At 51.8% G+C, this 20,411-nt stretch overlaps 4 protein-coding genes across 4 annotated transcripts; 3 read left to right on the top strand and 1 right to left on the bottom strand.

Annotated features, from left to right (window-relative positions):
* Nucleotides 1-375: 375 nt before the first annotated feature.
* COCSUDRAFT_23469 (putative Notchless) lies at nucleotides 376-4,994 on the top strand. Its single transcript, XM_005647896.1, has 11 exons — nucleotides 376-789; nucleotides 880-1,034; nucleotides 1,212-1,302; nucleotides 1,546-1,670; nucleotides 1,863-1,989; nucleotides 2,213-2,310; nucleotides 2,521-2,658; nucleotides 2,923-3,074; nucleotides 3,664-3,799; nucleotides 4,187-4,372; nucleotides 4,645-4,994. Exons 1-11 carry the CDS (start codon nucleotides 684-686, stop codon nucleotides 4,783-4,785), a joined length of 1,455 nt encoding a protein of 484 aa, XP_005647953.1. The 5' UTR covers nucleotides 376-683; the 3' UTR covers nucleotides 4,786-4,994.
* A 3,356-nt stretch (nucleotides 4,995-8,350) lies between these two features.
* Nucleotides 8,351-10,129, top strand: COCSUDRAFT_62943 (hypothetical protein; the record flags this gene model as incomplete). The annotated part of the gene is made up of 5 exons (XM_005647895.1): nucleotides 8,351-8,386; nucleotides 8,531-8,678; nucleotides 9,146-9,248; nucleotides 9,726-9,779; nucleotides 10,069-10,129. The coding sequence occupies 5 exons, from the start codon at nucleotides 8,351-8,353 to the stop codon at nucleotides 10,127-10,129; spliced, it is 402 nt and encodes a 133-aa protein (XP_005647952.1).
* Nucleotides 10,130-10,967: 838 nt separating this feature from the next.
* Nucleotides 10,968-12,487, bottom strand: COCSUDRAFT_41660 (hypothetical protein; the record flags this gene model as incomplete). The annotated part of the gene is made up of 5 exons (XM_005647894.1): nucleotides 10,968-11,059; nucleotides 11,644-11,716; nucleotides 11,939-11,972; nucleotides 12,143-12,287; nucleotides 12,403-12,487. 5 exons carry the CDS (start codon nucleotides 12,485-12,487, stop codon nucleotides 10,968-10,970), a joined length of 429 nt encoding a protein of 142 aa, XP_005647951.1.
* A 1,341-nt stretch (nucleotides 12,488-13,828) lies between these two features.
* On the top strand, nucleotides 13,829-19,857 carry COCSUDRAFT_15102 (MCM-domain-containing protein; the record flags this gene model as incomplete). The annotated part of the gene is made up of 13 exons (XM_005647893.1): nucleotides 13,829-14,069; nucleotides 14,447-14,594; nucleotides 14,936-15,014; nucleotides 15,279-15,438; nucleotides 15,766-15,872; nucleotides 16,092-16,190; nucleotides 16,573-16,731; nucleotides 16,993-17,151; nucleotides 17,557-17,721; nucleotides 17,997-18,112; nucleotides 18,389-18,569; nucleotides 19,042-19,215; nucleotides 19,573-19,857. The coding sequence occupies 13 exons, from the start codon at nucleotides 13,829-13,831 to the stop codon at nucleotides 19,855-19,857; spliced, it is 2,073 nt and encodes a 690-aa protein (XP_005647950.1).
* Nucleotides 19,858-20,411: the final 554 nt, after the last annotated feature.

Here is a 20,411-nt window from a genome sequence, read left to right as displayed (position 1 = left end):
TGAGTTGATACGATGTTTGATATGCTTGCTTTTTTCAATGCCCTGGCTGTTCTGAGGACTCCTGCCATTCCTCTCAGCGCCCAGGTGATCTGTGTAGATCACACTGCCGATGTCACCTTCAAGAGTACGCTACACGCGAGCGCAACAAGTAGAGCGCACGATGGCTCTTGAAGAAGCGCAATTTACTTCCTCTATTAGACCTATTCGATCTCAACATGCATCGCTTGTCATCGAAATTTAGGACGCTTTCGTTCTTAAAATAGAACCCTTTCGGTAGGTTTCGTGATAGATTCCTTGTAACCCCTGCGAAAGGAGCAAGAACGGCGCCACACGGAGATGGAAGCACAACCATTCTTTCTCGGCAAAGAAGCTGACATCTTTGTTAGTGAGGGATATCATAGCCATATACGTTTGGAAGGGAGCTTTTGGAAAGTTTTTGCGAATAGCAAAAGGCTGCCATCAGGACTTCAGTGTTACTAAGATCAATTCACATGAAGTGTCTGGTTGTGCTGCAAGTGTAGTATATTAGGGAACATTAATTTCCCTTGAATCCTTAAATTCAATCGATTTCAGGGAACGAGAAAAAGGAAAGCATATCCATTGATCTCTAGTATATGCTTTTGGTCCAAGGAATTTGGAAGGTTTCCATTGCATAAAGCTTTTGGGGAGGATTTCCTAACCTCATGGCCAGGGGATCGGGCGAGCCCCCTCACAAGATGGCCAAGCTGGACGTTCCACAGCCCACAAATGTCATCATCCAGTTTCAGTCAGACGTTGGGGAGACAGTAGGTAGGCTTCATTGGAATTTTGACTTGTGGCAGAATGGAATCCATGCTCGGTATATCTGCCTTTGTTGCTGATGTGATGTCTGGCATGCAGGGCCTCAGCTCGATGTGCCTCACGATGTCACCCCAAAGCAGCTGGAGACCCTCCTGAATGGCCTGCTGAAGCAGGAAGAGAAGCTACCCTATTCATTCTTCGTCAATGAGCAGCAGATATCAGATGAGCTGGGCACACACCTGCTCAAAAACAAGGTACCTTCCGGGTTCAGCCGTCATGCGCAAATCAATCCCTCTGTCAAGCGATGTGCTGCAGGCATTCTGCATGCCTGCTCTGCTGTACTCTCTCCAAGTGAAGCACCCGTTTGTGCTGTTTGCGAACAGATAATTTGACCCTGTACAGCCTAAATTCACATGACAACTCCAAATCAGGTGTCTGTGGAGACTGCACTGCGAGTGGTATACCAGCCCCAAGCAGTGTTCAGGGTGCGGCCAATTTCGAGATGCACTGCCTCCATGCCAGGTGCAACTCTTGCTACTTCTCAAAGCTCATTTGACTAAAGATGGCAAAGCCCACATGCCGCCCCACCCAGGCTTCTTCACAGCATGCATGTCACTTGGTGCCACCGCTTGCCTGGCAGGAACAGCGTATCATTATAGACGTGGTAGCATTTTGCCAGAGTGATCAAAGTGACCAGTACCAGGAATGTGCTTGAGGAAGACAGTTCTGGTGGCTTCAGAATTAGTATGCTTTCTCTGGATGCAGGCCACACAGAGGCGGTGCTTGCAGTGCAGTTCAGCCCGGATGGCCGCCAGCTGGCGAGCGGCAGTGGTGACACAACGCTCCGGCTGTGGGACCTGGGCACACAGACGCCTCTGCGCACATGCAAGGCACGTCCACTGCACATGCAAGCATGCAAAACCATGTGTTCTCTGCTTCTGGTTTTGTTTTGCCCATGCAGAGCTGGTATCGGACATTGGTGTTTCAGCGCTTGCTGAAGCAGCTGAGGTTTTGCGCATTGAATAGAGGCATGCGCAGGGTTTTATTTCCAGTTTTGAAAGGAAGGTTTTGGGGTTATGCAGGGCCACAGGAGTTGGGTGCTGTGTGTTAGCTGGTCGCCAGATACACAGATGATTGTCACTGGAGGCATGGATGGAGCGCTGTGGCTATGGGACCCAAAATCCGGCAACCCCATCGGCTGCTGTAAAGGTGTTGATTGACCGCTTGCAAGATTGCTTCAGCACTGTCATTGGGGTACTTTCTGGTACCAATGCGGAAGCACTCCAATGCATGACGCCTAAGCATTTGATAAGTGGATACTTGATAAATCTGCAAGATTTCGATGCATGCTCTGCTCTGGATGGTGCATACTTGGGCGGACTTGAGATGCATGCATTTAAAAATGACCAGCATAGAATCATGGTTTTCACAGGGCACACAAAGTGGATCACAGCTGTGGCATGGGAGCCTGCGCACATGGCCCTCCCCTGCCGGCGCTTTGTCAGCGGCTCAAAGGACACCACCGTCAAGGTGTGCAGCATCACTCTTATTCTTATGCTTCCAGATTCCTGCTTTTAGGTCCTCTGGGCGTCCAGCTGTGCGTCATCTGTGCCACTGTCATCTGTGACTGTGGCACACCATGGAAGGCATTTGAGGCATTCCACCATTAAGAAATGCTGTGCATGCTTAATAATTGCTTCTGGGTTGGTTTGCCTGACACTTGGGGGATTTGTGGTGCAGGTGTGGGATGCACAGACAAGGCGGTGTCTGATGAGCATGTCTAGTCACACCCTGGCAGTCACGAGCGTGAGATGGGGCGGAGACGGCCACCTCTACTCCTCCTCCAGAGACTGCTCCATCAACGTCTGGGATGCGCAGGTAATTTCATAATCCTGCATGTGTTGAAATTGCATGTCTCATCTCTTTGAGTTGCACCCCACCGATGGCTGCCCCAGCAGCAGTCGATGATAAGTGTCTGGGCTGCTCTCAAGGTGGCATTGCCTTGTTCGACTGCTCTGACGCGTGAGAAGACAGCCTGCTTTCTGCAAGGTCTGCTCGCTCCAGCAGCTTGATTACTTGCTTCTGGATATCAGTGCCGCCTTGTGTTTGTTATGCAATAATTGTTGTCGTGTTGGTTTGCAGGAGGGGCGGTTGGTGCGTAGCTTGAAGGGGCACGGGCACTGGGTAAACACACTGGCGCTCAGCGCTGAGTATGCTCTCAGGACGGGTGCATATGACCACACAGCAACTGCCCCGTCAGATCCCAAAGAAGCACAGGCCAAGGCTCTCCAACGGTGCGCTCCCCTTCCCCATTTCCAGAGTCGCATCGCACCTAGAATTGTTCAGGTTCAGGGAGCTGGCTTTCAATTCCCCACAGGACTCACAGCCGTAGGTCCAATGCAACCTAAAATGGTTCATTATCTGAGATGCAATTTTCCATTTCATATGTGGAGTTCGGCCATGCTTGGCAGCTTGAAACGAGTAATGCATGCAGCAAATGTCTGAAATTAAGCAAATGCTACGGTATCCTGTGCCCTTGTTAATCCCTCTTCCAGCCTATCCCGCGGCAGGACGAGTTTCAGATAGGGCGCACATAAAATGAGGGCGTTTCGCTGACGGCACTTAGGGGCAACATGCCTCGATGAGTGTTCTCTGATAGTAGCTCCCTCACATGCTGCAATCTCTACCACCCAACAAACACCCACAGCACCCGCAAGCTATCATGGCACTTTAATAGACCTTCAGTGCCATCACCGCACTCATGCTTATTTAGTGGGTGGTGCCAAATCGGCGTTTATTATAAGGTTTCAACAGGTCTTGACCACTGGGTGCTGCCTAAATTTGACAGCAAAATTAAAATTTGAGTTTGAAAATCCTATCCAGGTATGAGACGGCGAGGGCGGGTCGGCCGGAGCGGCTAGCGTCGGGCTCGGATGACTTCACCATGTTTCTGTGGGAGCCTGCGACGAGCAGCAAGCCCATCGCGCGCATGACCGGCCACCTGCAGCTCATCAATCAGGTACCCGGACCTTCTACACATTCTTAGCTGCCTCGAATACACTGTCAGAACCCAGATGGGAAATGCGCCGCGGTTGAAGCTGTGAATCTGTCATACTGGTGTGCTGTGTGGCATCTTGCATGATCAGTGACAAACTGCAGCTGTGGCTGTGCGCCATGTCATGAGTGTCAACGTCGGGGGGGTCCAATTGTTATGCCTCTGAAATGATGACATCCATGTCACATCGTGACGCCGCAGTTCCCCACTGACCATGGAACCCGTTGCATGCAATTCTTTTCGGCTGCACAGTGCGTACGTAGCTGAACCCTTCTCACCATAGGCTGCAGCATCCAGAAAGGATGCACAGATCAAGTGATTGACGGGCGTGTTGGGGGATGCTGTATGCAGGTACAATTCTCCCCGGACGGCCGCTGGCTGGTAAGCGCGTCCTTCGACAAGAGCATCAAGCTGTGGGACGGCGTGAAGGGAACGTTCGCAGCCACGTTCCGCGGCCACGTCGGCCCTGTGTACCAGATCGCTTGGTCGGCTGACTCGCGCATGTTTGTCTCTGGATCCAAGGACAGCACCCTCAAGGTGCATCTCTCTCCCTGCAGCATGCACGCTCTAAGAATTTTTTTGCGAGAAAGACTTTTGTGGAGTCAAGAGATTTATGTGGAGTCAGGAGTCTTGCCGGCCTGTCCCTAGGCTGTCGGAAGCAGCATGGTTTCCTGCTGCTGGTGATGCATGCATGCATGCAGACCGTCTTCTTCTTGAGAGACGGACAGAATAGCATGCAGAGTATGTAGGACATTGGGGCTCTTGGAAAGTGAGATTGCTGGTTTCTGAAGGTCCATGGAACTTTGCAGGTATGGGAGGTGGCGAGCAAGAAGCTGAAGCTGGACCTGCCAGGACATGCAGACGAGGTGTTCACAGTTGACTGGAGCCCGGATGGCGGCTCTGTTGCCTCTGGCGGGAAAGATCAAGTGCTGCGCATCTGGCGTCAGTAATGTGCAGCATGAAGGCAATGAGAAATATCTGCATGCTTCAATTTATTGTTGGGCGTGCGCCCGACAAAGCATCGTCATGTGGCAAGCATGATTATTGAACTGCTATAGCTAGCGAGCGAAATTGATGGCCTGTTGCTTGTTTGTACAATAGAAATGTATGATTGTATGAAAAGTTGATGTTGATGGAGTTGTAAAATTACCTTTCTGACACGCAACTGTCTAAAGATGGAGGGTAACAGCTGCTTGCTTACTCATCACATACTCACACTTGTGAATTCCACACTTTCAAAACATATAAAGTCCTCTGCTCTTTCAGACGCCATCCAGTAACTTCGAGAGACCCCTTGAGGGTCCCCTGCGTTCGCTTCGAAGAATTCCTGCACCGCTTTGGACAGAGAAGCAGCACACACGAGGCCCGTCATCTCTCGGGAATGGCTGAAGCTGGGCTACGATCAGCACGGCCTGCTCATGTTTTGCTGGTGAGTAGTTGCTTTGCCCTCTGTTTTACGTTCAAGTGATCACAGCGATTCAGCTAGCCTCACGCAGAAGTCGCAAGCATGTGTCCCTCATATGAGACTTACTCGAGAAGCAGAGTTCTTTGTCTATTTTCATGGATTGCAGGTGGCCCTTCTGGCTGTATTTGAAGCCATCAGGCCCGCACAGCCGGCTGAGCTGGACATGATAGGTCTGCCCCCCTGCTCCACTCTCCCTTCATGCTCTTTTCACTCAACAGCTGGCGCATGAGATGGCAATCTGCTTGCATTGCATTTCGCTTTATTTCCTTGAGTTGCTGAGCAGCTTTGTAATTCATCTGCAGGCCACGTTGGCGGCCGAAAGCTTCTGCAGATTGCTCCAGCAGGTCCTAATGCAGGGCTGAGCCTGGAGTTCAATGTGGACAGAAACAGCATCGGTCCCAACATCACAGAGAAGATTGCTAAGGAAGCCCAGGTGAGGCTGTATACATTCCTTACACTTATACTTACACACACCTGGAAGCTCTGCTGGCTGATCTGCAATTTTGGACCGGCAAGTTCTTTGCAGCACGGGCATTTTCCACCCTCTCCAATGACATGCAGATGCCTAATGTCCCTATACTGCTGTGGCTCTGTAGTGCAGAATCTGCGTGTTGCATTCTGCAGAGGGCGCGCAGTCCTGGCTAGTAAATTATTTGACACTGAGAGGACAATCCTGGCTTGTACTGATGTGAGGAGAAGGTGTTGTAGTGAGCCTAAAACTCACATTGAGCGGAACTTTGGCACGGGCTGCTGCATGTCAGAACCAGGCTTGGCTCAGCAGTGAGATTACTACAGTGGCTGATGCGTGCAGATCACCCGGGAAGCCTTCTTCAAAAACCTAGTGAGCACGGTCTACTACTACCTGAATGGCTCCTACAATGTGCTGGCGGCCAACATAGACCATGACTACACCTGGCAGAACCAGCAAGGCACCATCTTGTATGCCTTCGGCGTCTACCAGAACATTCCCTTTGGTGTCTGGTGCGCAGCTAATCCGAACTTGAATAAGACCAGCAATATTTTGTTGTCATTGTTATGTTTTGTTGTTGTTACACACATTCCTGCCATGAGACAAGCTGCAGTTCAAGACCACCAAATTGCGCACAGCATAGATTATGCTCCTAGTGTCAGAGCTGAGAGACAGAGCCTGCTGCCCTGCATTGAGCCGCCCAAAGTGTCACTTTTCACCTCAGACACTGACTCGTCATACTTTTAAGCCTGGAACAAATTTGCAAGCCCACATTGTATGGCAGATTCTGCTGGGAATGATGAAGCAGGTAGACAGCTTTATTCTTATTAGCAGCATGTGCATCTGGCAAGCAGTAGATGATGCATGTTTCTTGTGCGCACAGGGCCTTCACCAGTGGAAACTTCATCAACAGGGGAAGCGACGATCCCAGCAACTGGTGAGTCGTAGCAACCAGCTGACTCTTCTTCAACATGCTTCAAACATACCGCAGAAACTCTGCAGCAGTCACTTGTCCTATATGTGCCCCCTGCTTTGCCAATCTGCTCCTCCATGAAGTGGCCGTCTGTGATTTCTGTGTCTGCTCTGTTGCAGGGCTTTCCTGGGTAGATACACTACCAACGGCACCAGTAGTGTCAGCTTCAAGCAGACTGGTGACCCATAAGGATGACTGCTACTAGTTAGTAACCCCGGGGGGCAGAAAAAAAGAGTGCAGCAAAGCAGAGGTCTGTTGTCCATTGCACTGGACTTTTGGGGGCAAAGCCAAAAACTTTACAGGAAGATGGGATTCTGGGCTGCCCCTTGATTAACAGTGACTAATACATAATAAACCGGAGACCGACATCTCTAGGTGAAAAAGAGAATAGGACTCACAGGGCAAGTCTGCAGCTCGCCCTAAAAGTCAGCCTGGGCAAGCCCTTCTGCTGAAAAGCTCAGCTACCCTGAACACAACTTTTTGAATGCCTGATTCAATCCTGCCTGCTTTCTTTCGTGCAAAGGTTGCTACCAGATTGCCTGCTTGCATGCGCATGTCGTTGCATTGTCGGATGGCCAGGCTGTCTTTTGCTATTGAGCGTTGATTGACCTCCATAGAAATGATTCAAGTGACTTCTCCATGAGCGGCTCTTGCGTATTTACGCATGGCGAATCGCATGCTCCATGCCAAAGCGCATGGTGCCAATGACATGCTGAAGAGCCGACAACCTCAGACCGACTGCAATAGAGCTTGCGTTCTTTGATCACAACCTGTTCACTGACAGGCACTTTGCAGAAACACGGCAGACCGTTTCTGTGTTGAATTTTAATCATGATTGTAACAGGTGGGGTGTGCCTTGCTGTCCATGAGCCAAATTTGGCAAAGGTGCACACGTTGGGAAGGATCCCACTGATTGCACAGATCTTCGAGTCGCTGCCAGGTCGCTCAAAGCTCAACGTCTGGCGTTGCGCCTGCCTCACAGAAGATCATCTGCACAACGATCTGCGCCGTCTGGCCTCAGTTCTGCCAGGTACGAGAAGGTTTCTTCCTCTGACGGTGCCCGCTCTTTTCCAATTGTCCGTGTGTCGCACGCTTCTATCTGCACCTTGTCGATATGAACAAGCCTCGCTCCTCTTGTCTGTTTCATAGCATCGGCTTCAGCATTGTGCAAATCGGAGGGTGGCCACAGCTCGCCTTGGCACCCGATTTGCGCGTCTGCAGATGTGCCTTTTGATCTCCTGTGTTAAAAAGGCTTCTTGGATCAGGTTCTGATGGAATTCCCACTGTGACAGGTCTCAGCCAGGACTGATCAAGACATCAAGGGACGCCATGGCGGCTCCAGCGCGTTTCGCATGCGTCCTGCTTCTGGTGAACGACAGTCCCTCGATACTGTAATGACCAGAAGCAGGATGAGGTCTTGCATGGCCTTCAGCTTGAGGGCTTCAAGCAGTGTCACCTCTGTTCTCCCAATCCCTCTTTTTTGCGCTAACTGTAGCTCCTGTGCTTGAAACCAAGCTTGCAGAAGCAGAAGCAAGCACCTGCTGCTGTGCACCAACGCTGCAAGTCACTGACATGTCTGGCGTTTACACGCAGGCATCACTCAATCTTATGGCCTTCAACGGCTTTGCCAGCGCTCAGCCCAGCGTAATTTCTTTTCAGATATCCCCAACAACCCTGTCATTCTGTCACACTTTACTAACATTTGGGGCAGCTCAGTGCTACAGGTCTAGGGAGCATCATGGCTATGCAGCTGCATCCGTGAAGGCTCACTTTCTGCCTACTGTGCAGGCAAACGCCAATCTGAACTTCAATATCGATGTCAACAAGGCGGCCGGTGACATAGCAAGCGCCATCTCCGGCCAGGGGAATGCGGACCGGGGCGGCTTTGTCAAGAACCTCTCCAACGCCTGCTTCTACTCCCTGGGCCAGAGATACAGTACGCTTCCATCCCTGCCAGGGTATAACTGATATTTGCATGCATGCCACTGCTGCAGCATTTCAAGACCTGCAATACTCTATCCTTCCTCTCTCCTTCCTCTCTGCTACTTGCCTGCAGCTGTGAACATACGACAGCCCAGCTTTCTCGTCTCTGCTCACATGTAAAGCTTGCTGCCGCGCATGCCTATGATGCAGTGCGTGCATGAGCAAAATGGAGCCACTTGCAAAAGCTATGATTTTTCTTTTTTGAATACCACCATGCATGCAGTTGTCTTGTAAAACAAGCCCTGCTTTCTTGTGCTGGCTCTCCTGTGAAGCTTGCTGCAGCGCATGCCTTCGCTAGAGTGCATGCATGACCAAGGAAAGCAACTTGCTGCAACCATGCAGACTCCTCCGCTGCATGTTAATTCCCTTCTACAAACATGCAAATGCACTCGCTGATACTGTGCTGTGTGGCACTGGCAGACTGCATGGTGTTCAACTTGGGCCAGGAGTACCAGTGGACTGACCAGCAGGGCATCGTGCTCTATGGCTCTGGCGTGTACCAGGGCATCACTTATGGCATCTGGTGAGCCTGCCAGGCACCCTGTAATTGTACAGTTGACAGGTAAATCCACCATTTTTGGGTCAAGTGCTGACAGAATCTGCAAAAGAATCGGTCGTGTGCTTTTGATTGGTGCCTGGCAGGAGACGGGCCGTCTGGCCTTGAGCTCATGCTGCAGGTGAATTATTGTATTGCAGAGTTTCCTTCAGAAGTGTGTGTATAGATGGGGATGAGCACACGTGCCCAGTATCTGCCACATGCCAAGTCTAGGCAGATTTCGACAGAGCTCTTCCAGCAGACCACGGCTGGATCTGGCGAGTCTAACAAGGGGTAGAATTCTGGCAAGAATTGACTGCAGCTTGTCTGCAGGACCGCCTTGCCTCTTGGCGGGAAAATATTAAAACATGTAAAAACGTGTTAAAACAGTCGTATATCATATTTCCAGCAGTGTTGGTATATGAGGGCGAGCTGCCCCAAGAGAGTGTGTTTGGGTGCCTGCAGGGGCTTCACAAGTGGCACCTTTGACAACCAGGGCGACGGAGGCTACATCAACTGGTGCGTGACTCTAAATCAACCCAAGTGCACCCTGTTGAGACTGAATGCTGCAGTGTATGAATTATCCTGCTTCTAAGTGAGGCATCAGCATAATTGTCCACCAAGTTGCCCTGTATAATCTGCTTTTACAAGCAGGGGATTTGGTGAGGCCCACTGAGCGACTCAGCTGGCTGGCAGCATGGATGCTCTTCTTTTGGGCAAAAAAATTACCCGTTTTGGGTACCGGCGTTGAGTTTGCAGATCAGGGAGTCATGATGATTGACTGATAGCGAGCGCTGCCTGCCTGCAGGGCGTTCTTTGGCAACTTTGACAGGAGTGGAAACCATGTGGTCTTCAAGCCTATGAGCTGAGGCAGCAGGTCACCTCCTGAGAGCATTGAGCTGCACAGCGGTAGAATTTGCACTGATTCGTCTCTTCACCTGTGATAAAGCAGGCATCTAGGCCAAGATCAGGGTGTAGGGGCAGCTAAACCAAAGCAGATCCATCTCAAAGTATGATCCAAAGTAACCCTTGCAAGCACCAGGTGTCCTGGTCAAAGTCAGATTGTTTACACCTGCTGCATTGTGATTAAGCTGTATGGCACACGCCAGCACTTTGAGCCAGCTGTATGAAGCAGTGAAGTCAGAATTAATTCTGAGGATCTGAAGCACTCCAGAGGTGCCATCGCAGCAGAAGGTACAACACATAGTCTCGTGGGCGATTTGTGGGGATAATTTTGTTTTGTAGCAGTTAGGACTGCTTCCGGCTACAGCCGTGTCGTGTATTTATTAAAAGCACGCCGCACACCACCGCCTTACGGATGCGGGTATTCACCATGACACAAAATGTAAGCAAAACATAATCCCATCCCCTGTGATGGCAAGTAATACTGAACCTTTCACAATTTACGGTTCTTCATTGCTTGCCATGTGGCCACTCAGGTATGACAAGGTTGTGTCTCCTCATGATCACCCAGCCTACTTTTTGCATTGGTCAAACACAAGTACTAATCCTTGTAAATATTAAGATTGTGTTCCTGTCACAAGGTGAACATCCGATGGAGTCCAATCTGTACTCTGTTCAGCACAGTACTATTACGGTATACCTCCTCAATCGGTGAGTCATCAAGGCCCTTGACTAAGAGAACAGCGCATGTATACAGACACGAGTGCCTCCACAGCTGCAGGGTCTGCCAGACGTGTGAACAGGTCAGCCCAGCGTAGCCGTGGAGGCTGCTGTTGCCACTGCACAGTGATCAAAGGACGGCTCGATGCTGCACGCGGCTTTCCACACTCGAGTCTCTGCACATACACACAACAATTAGCGGTCACCTTTGCAGCCCTACTGAAATTACATTAATGCCGCAGAGTGCGGCACATGAAGCTGCTTTAAATAGTTTCCTAGGATTTAAGATGTGCCCAGAGTTTTGCAGGTGGGCATGCCACATATTCCTGTGCTCAATGTGCTGCTCCAGAATTTCACACTGGTTCCTGTGGCTGCGCCCAGGGGGCTCTAGGCATGCACAGTACCACCCTACCAAGTATACTGTTGTAATCAATCTAAAACCCGCAATTAATAATAATTTTTGGCCAAAAAGGGTGGACACATAAGACCCTATCTCCCAGAATGTGAAACCTATGATAATTCTGAGACCAGATTCGGAAAGCTCTCGACAAGCCCAATGCAATGGAGCATGACCCTGGTGAATTTTGATATCAGAAAGACCCCTGAACACTGCTCTGAAAAATATCCCTCACCACCGAGGATGTGGGTTTTAGAATGACTACTACAGTATCCCCAAGAAAGGTGCAGGTCACTTTATCAAGTGCTGTCAGCTTCAGGGGAGGCGGAATGGGATTCTGTGGAGGCACAGACAGGGACGCACGGGTGGCGACAGCCTCCTCTGGCGTGGACTGTGCAGCTGCCAGCGCCAGAACGCCCTTGTCGCAATTGCAGCCCTGTCACAAGCAGACAGCAATACATTAGTAAGGATGACTTGTCATACGCAGTGACGTGAGTGACATGGCTTGTTTTTCTAACTGCAACACCTGGTGCTGCACATTGCGATAAACCTGAGACTTGTCCCACATCATGCTAATTGCTGCTCTGTCAGATCTGCCAGGCAAAGTGAACTTATGTATTGACTTAGCTATCTGGGCAGATCAAGATCAGTGGCTCACCGAGGACAGGAAATCATGATACACTCCACAGCACCTGTAGACACCACACCAAGTTACTGAAGCACTGCTTTACCGCGTGTCGTTCCAACTCCAGTGCTAGGCTCCCAGTCACAGGACTGGCCATCTGGCAATACCCCAGAAGTTTGTTGCATGCTGGGCAGGCACTAGACATTAGAGTAGACATACTATGCGCAAGAGGCATACTGTGTGCTTGGCTGTTCTCCCTGCGCGGCTGCAGCTGCAATGGCGGCATCAGGCGCCCCCACCAGATTACTTGCTGAATTCCTGACTTTGGTCACGAAGTTGCCGCACACCCCAACCATGCTCAAAGTGGCGCTGACGCAGGGGTCTGGAGGTGCACATCAACACGTCAGCTCCTCAGCAGATGGGACTCGGGGATTATTCTTGCAGTTCCAGGGCAACAGCAGACTGTTGTGTCCATGGGGCACAGACGACTGCCTTACTTGTTGTTGCAGCTGAAATGGAGGGTGACTGGCACAGCAGTGCCACAATGAAGCAGAAGAGACAGGTGGTTGTGACCCTCCGCATCTTTGTAAATAGTACCAGCAGGCGTCCTTTCAGTAAACTGTGCCTGCTTGCATCGCATGACAAGCGGTCAGGACAAATTTTGAGCTGCCAAGATCAGAATAACTAAGACGAGATCAGGCACACAGGTGAAGCAGATAGGGAAAAGGATTTTGGGTCCCAAAGTTTTACCCGACCTTGATTAAAGCGTCGTTACCGACGAAGTTTCTCCTGTGAATAATCTAGACTCTCAGAACCTTAGGGATCGTCTTTTCTTTAGCAGTGCATTTTCTATCAATCGGAAGCTGGCCCAGACGAAATCAAAGGCATTTCCTTTTATCATTTCCCTGACACGCCATCACTCCTCACGTGCTGCGATTTGTCTTTCCCGCCCAAGCTTCCTGCATTTGCAACTTGCAAAGGCTCCCCTGTGGTGAAGAGCGGCTACATTTCCCATCTTTGATTACTGTGGATCGCTCAAAACAGTCCTGCGATGGAGGCAGACGGGCTGCCAATGGAAGAATCTGGCAACACAGAACAGCTGCAGGAGCTTGCAAGGCAGAGATTCCTGGAATTTCTGGAGACATTTGTGGTGAACGATGACGAGGACAGCAGGAGCCAATTTACTCAGGGAAGCCAGCAATCTGCACCTGCACCGCCAACGAAGCTGTATGTGGAACAGGTGCATTCCAAACAGATTGCTGAAGATTAAGCAGAATCGCTTTTAAAGGGCCTTACAATGCTTCATTGCTGCACCGATGTCCTTGTAAGATGCCCCAGGGCGCAATGCTTGGGGCTACACCTCTCAGAAATTAGCAACGCAACCGCTCATCTTGTTGTGTAGTTATGACTTTCGTACCAATGGCGCAACAAGGGGCGAGCGATTCCATCTTTAATTATCTTCTTATTTTTCCTGGTTCATGAAAATGAGCATCGCACCACCAATTGTGATGCGCTGGCGATCAGCAGACTGTCAATTCCAAGCTGATGTTCTGGCCAGAATAGTAGGGCGTGGAGATTGCTTATGTATTGTCGAGCTTAAAGCAGCGCTCTTCCGTTTGCTAATTATTGGTCATTGCTGATTACCACAGGCGCAAGAGCTGGAGGACTCAGCAACGCTGGTTGTGGACTTCAACCATGTGGATGTCCAGGATCCCGAGCTGGCAGCCCTCATCCAGCAGCAGCACTACCGCGTCGAGCCGGGCCTCAGAAAGGCACGCAGCCTGCACCTTCTCCTGCTTGACATCTTCATGCTCCTTGCTTGCAAATCTGCACCTGCAAAAGAGTGATACAATTGTTAAGCACCCTTGCAGTGCTCAGGCAGGGCAGCCTTGCTTATGCCTGCAGAGTGATTCCCACATCATCATGCCTGGCACGCAGTCTTGTGATGTAAGGGATGGCATCTGCAATGGTACCTGCAGAAAAAAAGCGGTTTTGTGCACACTGCAGGCAGTCCAGAATCTCATGCGCGAGCACGCGGAGAACCTGCTGGAGAGCTCTGACGGTGTGCAGCGCGAGTTCTTCGTCAGCTTCATCAACACGCCCAGCCTGTTCAGGCTGCGCCAGCTCAAGTCCCTCGACTTGGGCAAGCTGGTCAGCTTTGCAGGTGCATGCACTATTGAACCTACAGCAATACGTTGTCTAGTTGCAAACTCTTGATGCATGATGTGTGACACCACTGCTGTGCCTTCAAAATTTGCCAATGGCGTGCCCAGTGCTGCCACTGCTCACGAGCTGCAAGCCGTTGTCATGCGGCGAGTTTCCACATGCCAATGAAGTAGCCAGGTTGCTGACATGAGCTCAGGTCATTTATTGGGCTTCACAATTGTCATGCATGCAAGAGACAGAGCCTGATTGGTTTGCCCAGTCACTGCCCTGAAATGCGCTGCCACCTAAGCTCCATAGAGCTTTCCATAGAGTTCTGGGCACCATGCATGCATGCCGTTGCCTGATTGGGCGTCCATTGAATGCGTGCAAACGCAGGGACGGTGACACGCACGAGCGAGGTGCGGCCGGAGCTATTCATGGGTTGCTTCCGCTGCCTGGAGTGCGGCACCATCATCCGCAACGTGGAGCAGCAGTTCAAATTCACTGAGCCCTCCATGTGCACTATGGATACCTGCCAAAACAAGTGCGAGCCCGATTCACTGCTAAATGACGTAATTAGATGAGATACCTACGACTGCTGGTTGGGCAACCTTTCATGTGAACCATGGACAGCTGCCAGAACCAGTGGGAGCTCGCTTTGCGCCTGTAGCAAAGCATCACCTGCTTTTCAATGAAGTATCACTGTATGCAGCATAGCCGACAGTGCCGTATGGACGGTAAAGACATTGACAGACTTGCAGAAGTCGCAGCAGTGTCTACAAAGCTTGTTGATAGTGTAACAAGGTGCAAGAACATTCATCCTGTCTTGCAGCAATTTTGGTGAGTTGAAGTAGGAGTGACCAGGAGTTGTTGATGTTTGCACAGGAAGGCGTGGACGCTGGTGAAGGAGGAGAGCACCTTCATTGACTGGCAGCGCGCCAAAGTCCAGGAGACCACCGACGAGGTCCGCGTCCACCCTCAAATTTACAGAAGATGATGTGTGTCAAAGAATATGCAGCATGTGCAAGGAAGCCTCAAAAGCTTACACACAATGTGGCACGCACCCAGATTCATTCACAAAATGCCAGCCTTTCAGCGGCTGACATACTTCTGTTGGGCCTTTGAGGGCTAGTGGCTTCAATGGAAGCAAACAAATCTGAAGTGACCTAGATAGATACAGCAAAACTCAACTATCTTTGTTGCATTGATATCTGCGGTGCCTGTGCAGGTGCCGGCGGGCAGCCTGCCGCGCACGATAGAGGTGATTTTCCGCAACGACACAGTGGAGCAGGCGAGGGCAGGCGACAAACTCGTGTTTGCCGGCTGCATGGTCGTCGTCCCCGATGTGGCCGCCATCACCGCGCCCGGCCAGCGCAGCCACGTCAAGGGTGCAGGTGCGCGCACCTGCCGCCACATGCGCCCGCATGTGCCGGCTCCTCTCTCTGTGCACTCTGCTCGAATCTCTTTGTGGGTGTGTTTTCTGTGGGTCGCATGCGGTGGGTGCAGAGTTCCTGGAGCCATGTTGTGCTCTGCCTGGGCGCCCGTGTAGCTTCCTGATCAATTTGAACATTGCACGACAAGCCAGACTTTGCGGTGTACATGCAGTAGTGTCCAATAGACACAGGCCCCAGGACAGGCAGACAGTGGCCTTTTGTAGAGGGAGTCTTGCTCAATAAAGATGCTCAGTAGTTCAGTGGTGCCGTCAATGTTTGCAGGCCGGCTGAACGGCGCGGCCAACGAGGGCGGCGGCGTCACGGGGCCGCGCAGCATCGGCGTGCGCGAGCTGACCTACAAGATGGCCTTTCTCGCCTCCTCCGTGCAGGTGACTTCTCTTGAACATCTGCCCCCATAACCCAACCTGACTGCAGGTGTCAATGGGAGATATCTACGCTTCTTGCATCACTTGTCTGTGCATCTACATGTAAACAAATACTCTACGGCTCCATCAGGGACCAGATATCCAGCTTTAATGACCCAGTCAAATCTGCTCTAAGCAGCCTATCAATTGGTTGTAGAAGATGACAGTGGCTCTCCTGTGCAGGCGGCTGACAAGAAGCTGGGCATGATCAACATCCGCAGTGACGATGATATGTCTCCCAAGGACGTCCTGGACGGCATGACGCCTGATGAGGCCGCGCAGGTGCGCGCACATGCCGCCTTGTCGCCTGCCATCAGCTAAACAGCATCAAAATTTTGCAGAGCTATCAATTCACTAAATGTATTGGGGGAAGCAGGGAACACCCTTTTCTTGCTTGCCTTGACTGTATTAGGTGATACATTGCCATGCTGCTCTCTGCTCCGTCCAGCAGCATGCACTGTAATGTAGCACGAATTTGATGCATGGCTGATTTAATCTTCTTGTTATTAAAAGAAAGGGCAGGCCAAGAAATGTGTGAGCCTGTGGTGTTTGAGAATTGCACTCGGTTGACGCTTGTGGGATTCTTAGGAGACCAGGGCTCTGCATGTCAGAGGCCTGCTGCTGCAGAAAAATCTGCTGATGTCCTCCGCGCATGTGCCGGCAGGTGCTGTCAATGAGGGACAACCGCCAGATCTACGAGGCGCTGGCCTCCTCGCTGGCGCCTGGTGTGTTCGGCCACCTGGACATCAAGAAGGCCATCCTGCTCATGCTGCTGGGCGGCGTGCACAAGCAGACCTCCGAGGCACGCCCCTCCTCCACATTTGTCATTATTGTCTGCTACAAGTCCATTCTAGGTCTGATTTTCTCTTTTACTGGAACATGAAAGCCTATTCTAAGCACAATTGACCAAGGTCATCTGCACAATAGCTGCTTAAGCAGACGTACTATGCTGCCACCCCGAGCAATACATTCGGTTCAAACACTGCAGCCATGCCCAACTTTGGTGCTTGACTTGCAGAAATCTCTGTACTGTCCTCCAGAAAGCAGAACAAGCCTGAGCCCACATACTTGTTTCGGCGCGCAGGGCATCAATCTGCGTGGGGACATAAACGTGGCGATAGTGGGGGACCCGTCGTGCGCCAAGTCACAGCTGCTCAAGTACGTGGCCGCCTTCCTGCCGCGCGCCGTCTACACCTCCGGCAAATCGTCCTCCGCCGCCGGCCTCACCGCCTCCGTCGTCCGGGTGTGGATAAGCACTCACTCATACACTGCATCTATCTGCGGATCAAGGTCCTTGTTAGTGTGTTGCTTTGCTCAGGTCACCTGTTCTGAAGTATACTCCTTTCAAACGTCAGCCAGCCGCTGGTCTTCTTGGATTTCCTGCTCAAATTTGTCTCGCAAGAGATCACCTGATGGGGTAGACTTTCATGCCTACAGGTAGGTTGACAGAGGCTTCCTTCCCCACTTTTATTAGTCCCATTCGCCATAGAGGAAGGGTGTGGACTTTCAGCATTCTTGCCCAAGTACAGCCAGGAAGATTTAAAATCACCCCCACTGTCAATGGGCGCGCTTATGAGCAGAAATTGGCATGTACTGTCATCACGACGCTGTCATGAAGGTGCATGAGCGTGCATGGTGCGCATTGCAGGAGAGCGACACGAACGACTTCTGCATAGAGGCGGGTGCGCTGATGCTGGCAGACAACGGCATCTGCTGCATCGACGAGTTCGACAAGATGGACGTCAAAGACCAGGTGGCCATCCACGAGGCCATGGAGCAGCAAACCATCTCCATCGCCAAAGCAGGCATCCAGGTGCTGGCCATACCTCCCTCTGTCCCTGTCTTCTATTGTGGGGGCAGTTCTGGCATGCCAGGAATCTTGTGCCTGGGATTACCAAAGAATGCAAAACACAGACAGGTTGCAGGGCAGCAATGAATGCACACAGCCCTTGGTTGCCTTCATCATGGATCAATGCAAAAGGCATGCTCATGGGTGGCGAGCATAAGCACACAGAGAGCCAGCCCTGATGTGCGTCTACGCAAGACAGCCAAATGGAATAGGCTTGGAGATCTGAATGACATGTGCAGGCGACGCTGAATGCGCGCACGGCGATTTTGGCGGCTGCCAACCCGATCGGCGGCCGCTACGACCGCTCCAAGCCCCTGCGCTACAACGTCGGCCTCCCGCCCGCCATCCTGTCCCGGTCTGCCTAACTTCCTTCTCGGCCTTGCACTTCCCACATTTTACCGATGCCTCTAAATGTCTATGGCTGCATGCCAATCCTCCTTAGATGCGCTCATTCACTGCTTATGCTTGCTAGCATTCAGGACTCTCAAACTATTCATAATGCAACTTCCACTCGAGAATAGTGCTTTTCGCTCAAACTTTTTGGCAGATGGGCTTCCATATAAATGCACAAGCGCTGTGGTATCTCCTAAGCATGCAGGTCTTGACGCATGCAAATTTGTGCCTGCGGCAGGTTTGACCTGCTGCACGTGATGATAGACGAGCCGGATGACATTCTGGACTACCGAGTGGCCAGTCACATAGTGGCCGTGCACCAGCGACAGGACCAGGCGTTCGAGGTGCCCTACTCCATGGGGCAGCTGCAGCTCTACCTGAAGTACGCGCGCGCCCACAAGCCAGAACTCACCCCCGGGGTAAGCCCCCACCCGTTCATTGACCCTTCTCGCAGTGTCCACCTCACACCACCTGTCCCCTCCCCCAGTAGCATCTCCCCGTGATCGTTTAACCCTGCCATTGGCCGCTTCATGACACCTTCTGGTCAGCTAGATTGTGGCAGCCTCTTCCTCAAGTCGAGTGTTGGTTGGAGGATCTTCCATTTGACTGAGAGGGAGGATAAAGAGGGGCGTCTGCTGAGTGTTGCTGCAACATAGCACCTCTGACCTTTCTTGAAGAGCCTCACTGTGCAGTCCCTCAAAGGCCAGTGCATGTGCAGCCAATATAGTGAAGTTGAGGTTCCCCGCTACAAAATACGCCAAACGTGCACGGACGGAAGCTGCACTGGTTCTCAAAAATCGTCAATTGCAGCCCTGCAGTGGCCTTGTGTGGACTAGTGTGGGTTTGGGGTCGAAATACCCCTAAAAAAGGGAGGTATGTGCGCGGGCGCAGGCGAAGCGGGAGTTGGTGGAGAGCTACAAGCGGCTGCGGACCGAGGACGCGGCGCCCGGAAGCAGCACCTCGTACCGTATCACGGTGCGCCAGCTGGAGGCGCTCGTGCGGCTGTCCGAGGCCCTCGCTCGGCTGCGCTGCTCCGAAGTCATCACGCCCGCCTACGTCCGCGAGGTGAGGGATACCGCCGCCAAAATAAATGTACAGTCTGCACACAAGCCTGCTCGATGCCCCTCTGACAGGTGGCAGACCTACTGACGTTGACCCGCAGCAGTGCTCAAGCACGAGGCAGCCCATTTGCGCCCAATTTGTCCTGGTAATGCATGCGCAGCACATATCTGGCCTCACAATCGCTTGCTCGAGGTGCTTCTTGCGCACTGCCCACTTGGCGTGACAGACTGTGTGCGACGCTACCGTGCACTGTGACAGCAGTTGCCAAGGACTTTTATTGCATGGAGCTATGAATGGAAAGGCGAAGCGGCGCGCTTGCATCAGGATACACCCTAAGCGCTTGGTGCGTCAATGTCTCAGGCGCGGCGGCTGGTGAAGAACAGCATAATAGCGGTGGAGGCGCCGGACGAGGAGGTGGACGACGACGAGTGGGTTGACGACCCTGAGGAGGCCCAGGACATCATCGCCCGCCACCGCCCCGAAGGGGCTGGTCCCTCCAGCGACGCTCCAGGCCCCTCCGGTACGAACATCAACCCCTTGCCTAGTACATCAATGGCCCCGGCTGCCTGGGACCGGTATAACCTGAGCAGCGTGCCCGCTTTCGATTGGGCCTTGCTTCAATCTGGCGAGTCCATTAAGGGGTAGGATCTGTGGCAGCCTTTACATGCGGCTTGTCTGCAGATGCACCTTGCCTCTGGCAGGAACAACGTGTGAGCACTAGTACATCATCTTCCTGTGGGCGGAAATCGGGGAGGTACTAGTGTTGGTTCGTGACTGTAGGAGCCTTGAGTCTGCTGTGGCAAGAAATACAAGAGAATATCTACATCTAAGTGTTCGACTCCTGGTTGTGGGGGTCTTGGGTCTGTTGTGGCAAGAGCTACGAGGGGATGAACCCTGGCACATATTGTGGGCTCTGCCGCAGGTTTTAATCTGCAGCACAGAGTCGTTCCTGATGGTTGAATCCTTAAAAGAAGAGCCCACTTGCAGTTTCCTTGCAGGGGCTGTAAGTACAATCCAGGAGCTCTTCTTCTATCATATAATGATAAGGCCACACTTTCTATGGCAATGAATAAGGCGTATGTTGGGGGCCACTTGCTGTCTTAAGATCCTCCATCTTCAGGGGGACAAGAGGGATGCTGGTTTCTTTAGGGAATTTCCACTGCTATTTTTCAAAAGGCACACACTGCTGCAGGGGCCGG

Source organism: Coccomyxa subellipsoidea (assembly GCF_000258705.1).
Source record: "Coccomyxa subellipsoidea C-169, whole genome shotgun sequence".
Classification (NCBI taxonomy): domain Eukaryota; kingdom Viridiplantae; phylum Chlorophyta; class Trebouxiophyceae; family Coccomyxaceae; genus Coccomyxa; species Coccomyxa subellipsoidea.
The sequence above is the reverse complement of the archived record's forward strand: the minus strand, read 5'-3'. Positions and strand labels throughout refer to the sequence as shown.

What these genes read in the sequence shown, in the direction of transcription:
- COCSUDRAFT_23469 (XM_005647896.1), top strand. Translation starts at nt 684, where the DNA reads ATGGCCAGGGGATCGGGCGAGCCCCCTCACAAGATGGCCAAGCTGGAC. An exon ending in CGCCTCTGCGCACATGCAAG is followed by an intron (nt 1,671 to 1,862) that starts GCACGTCCACTG and finishes GGGGTTATGCAG; the next exon opens with GGCCACAGGAGTTGGGTGCT. An exon ending in CCCCATCGGCTGCTGTAAAG is followed by an intron (nt 1,990 to 2,212) that starts GTGTTGATTGAC and finishes TGGTTTTCACAG; the next exon opens with GGCACACAAAGTGGATCACA.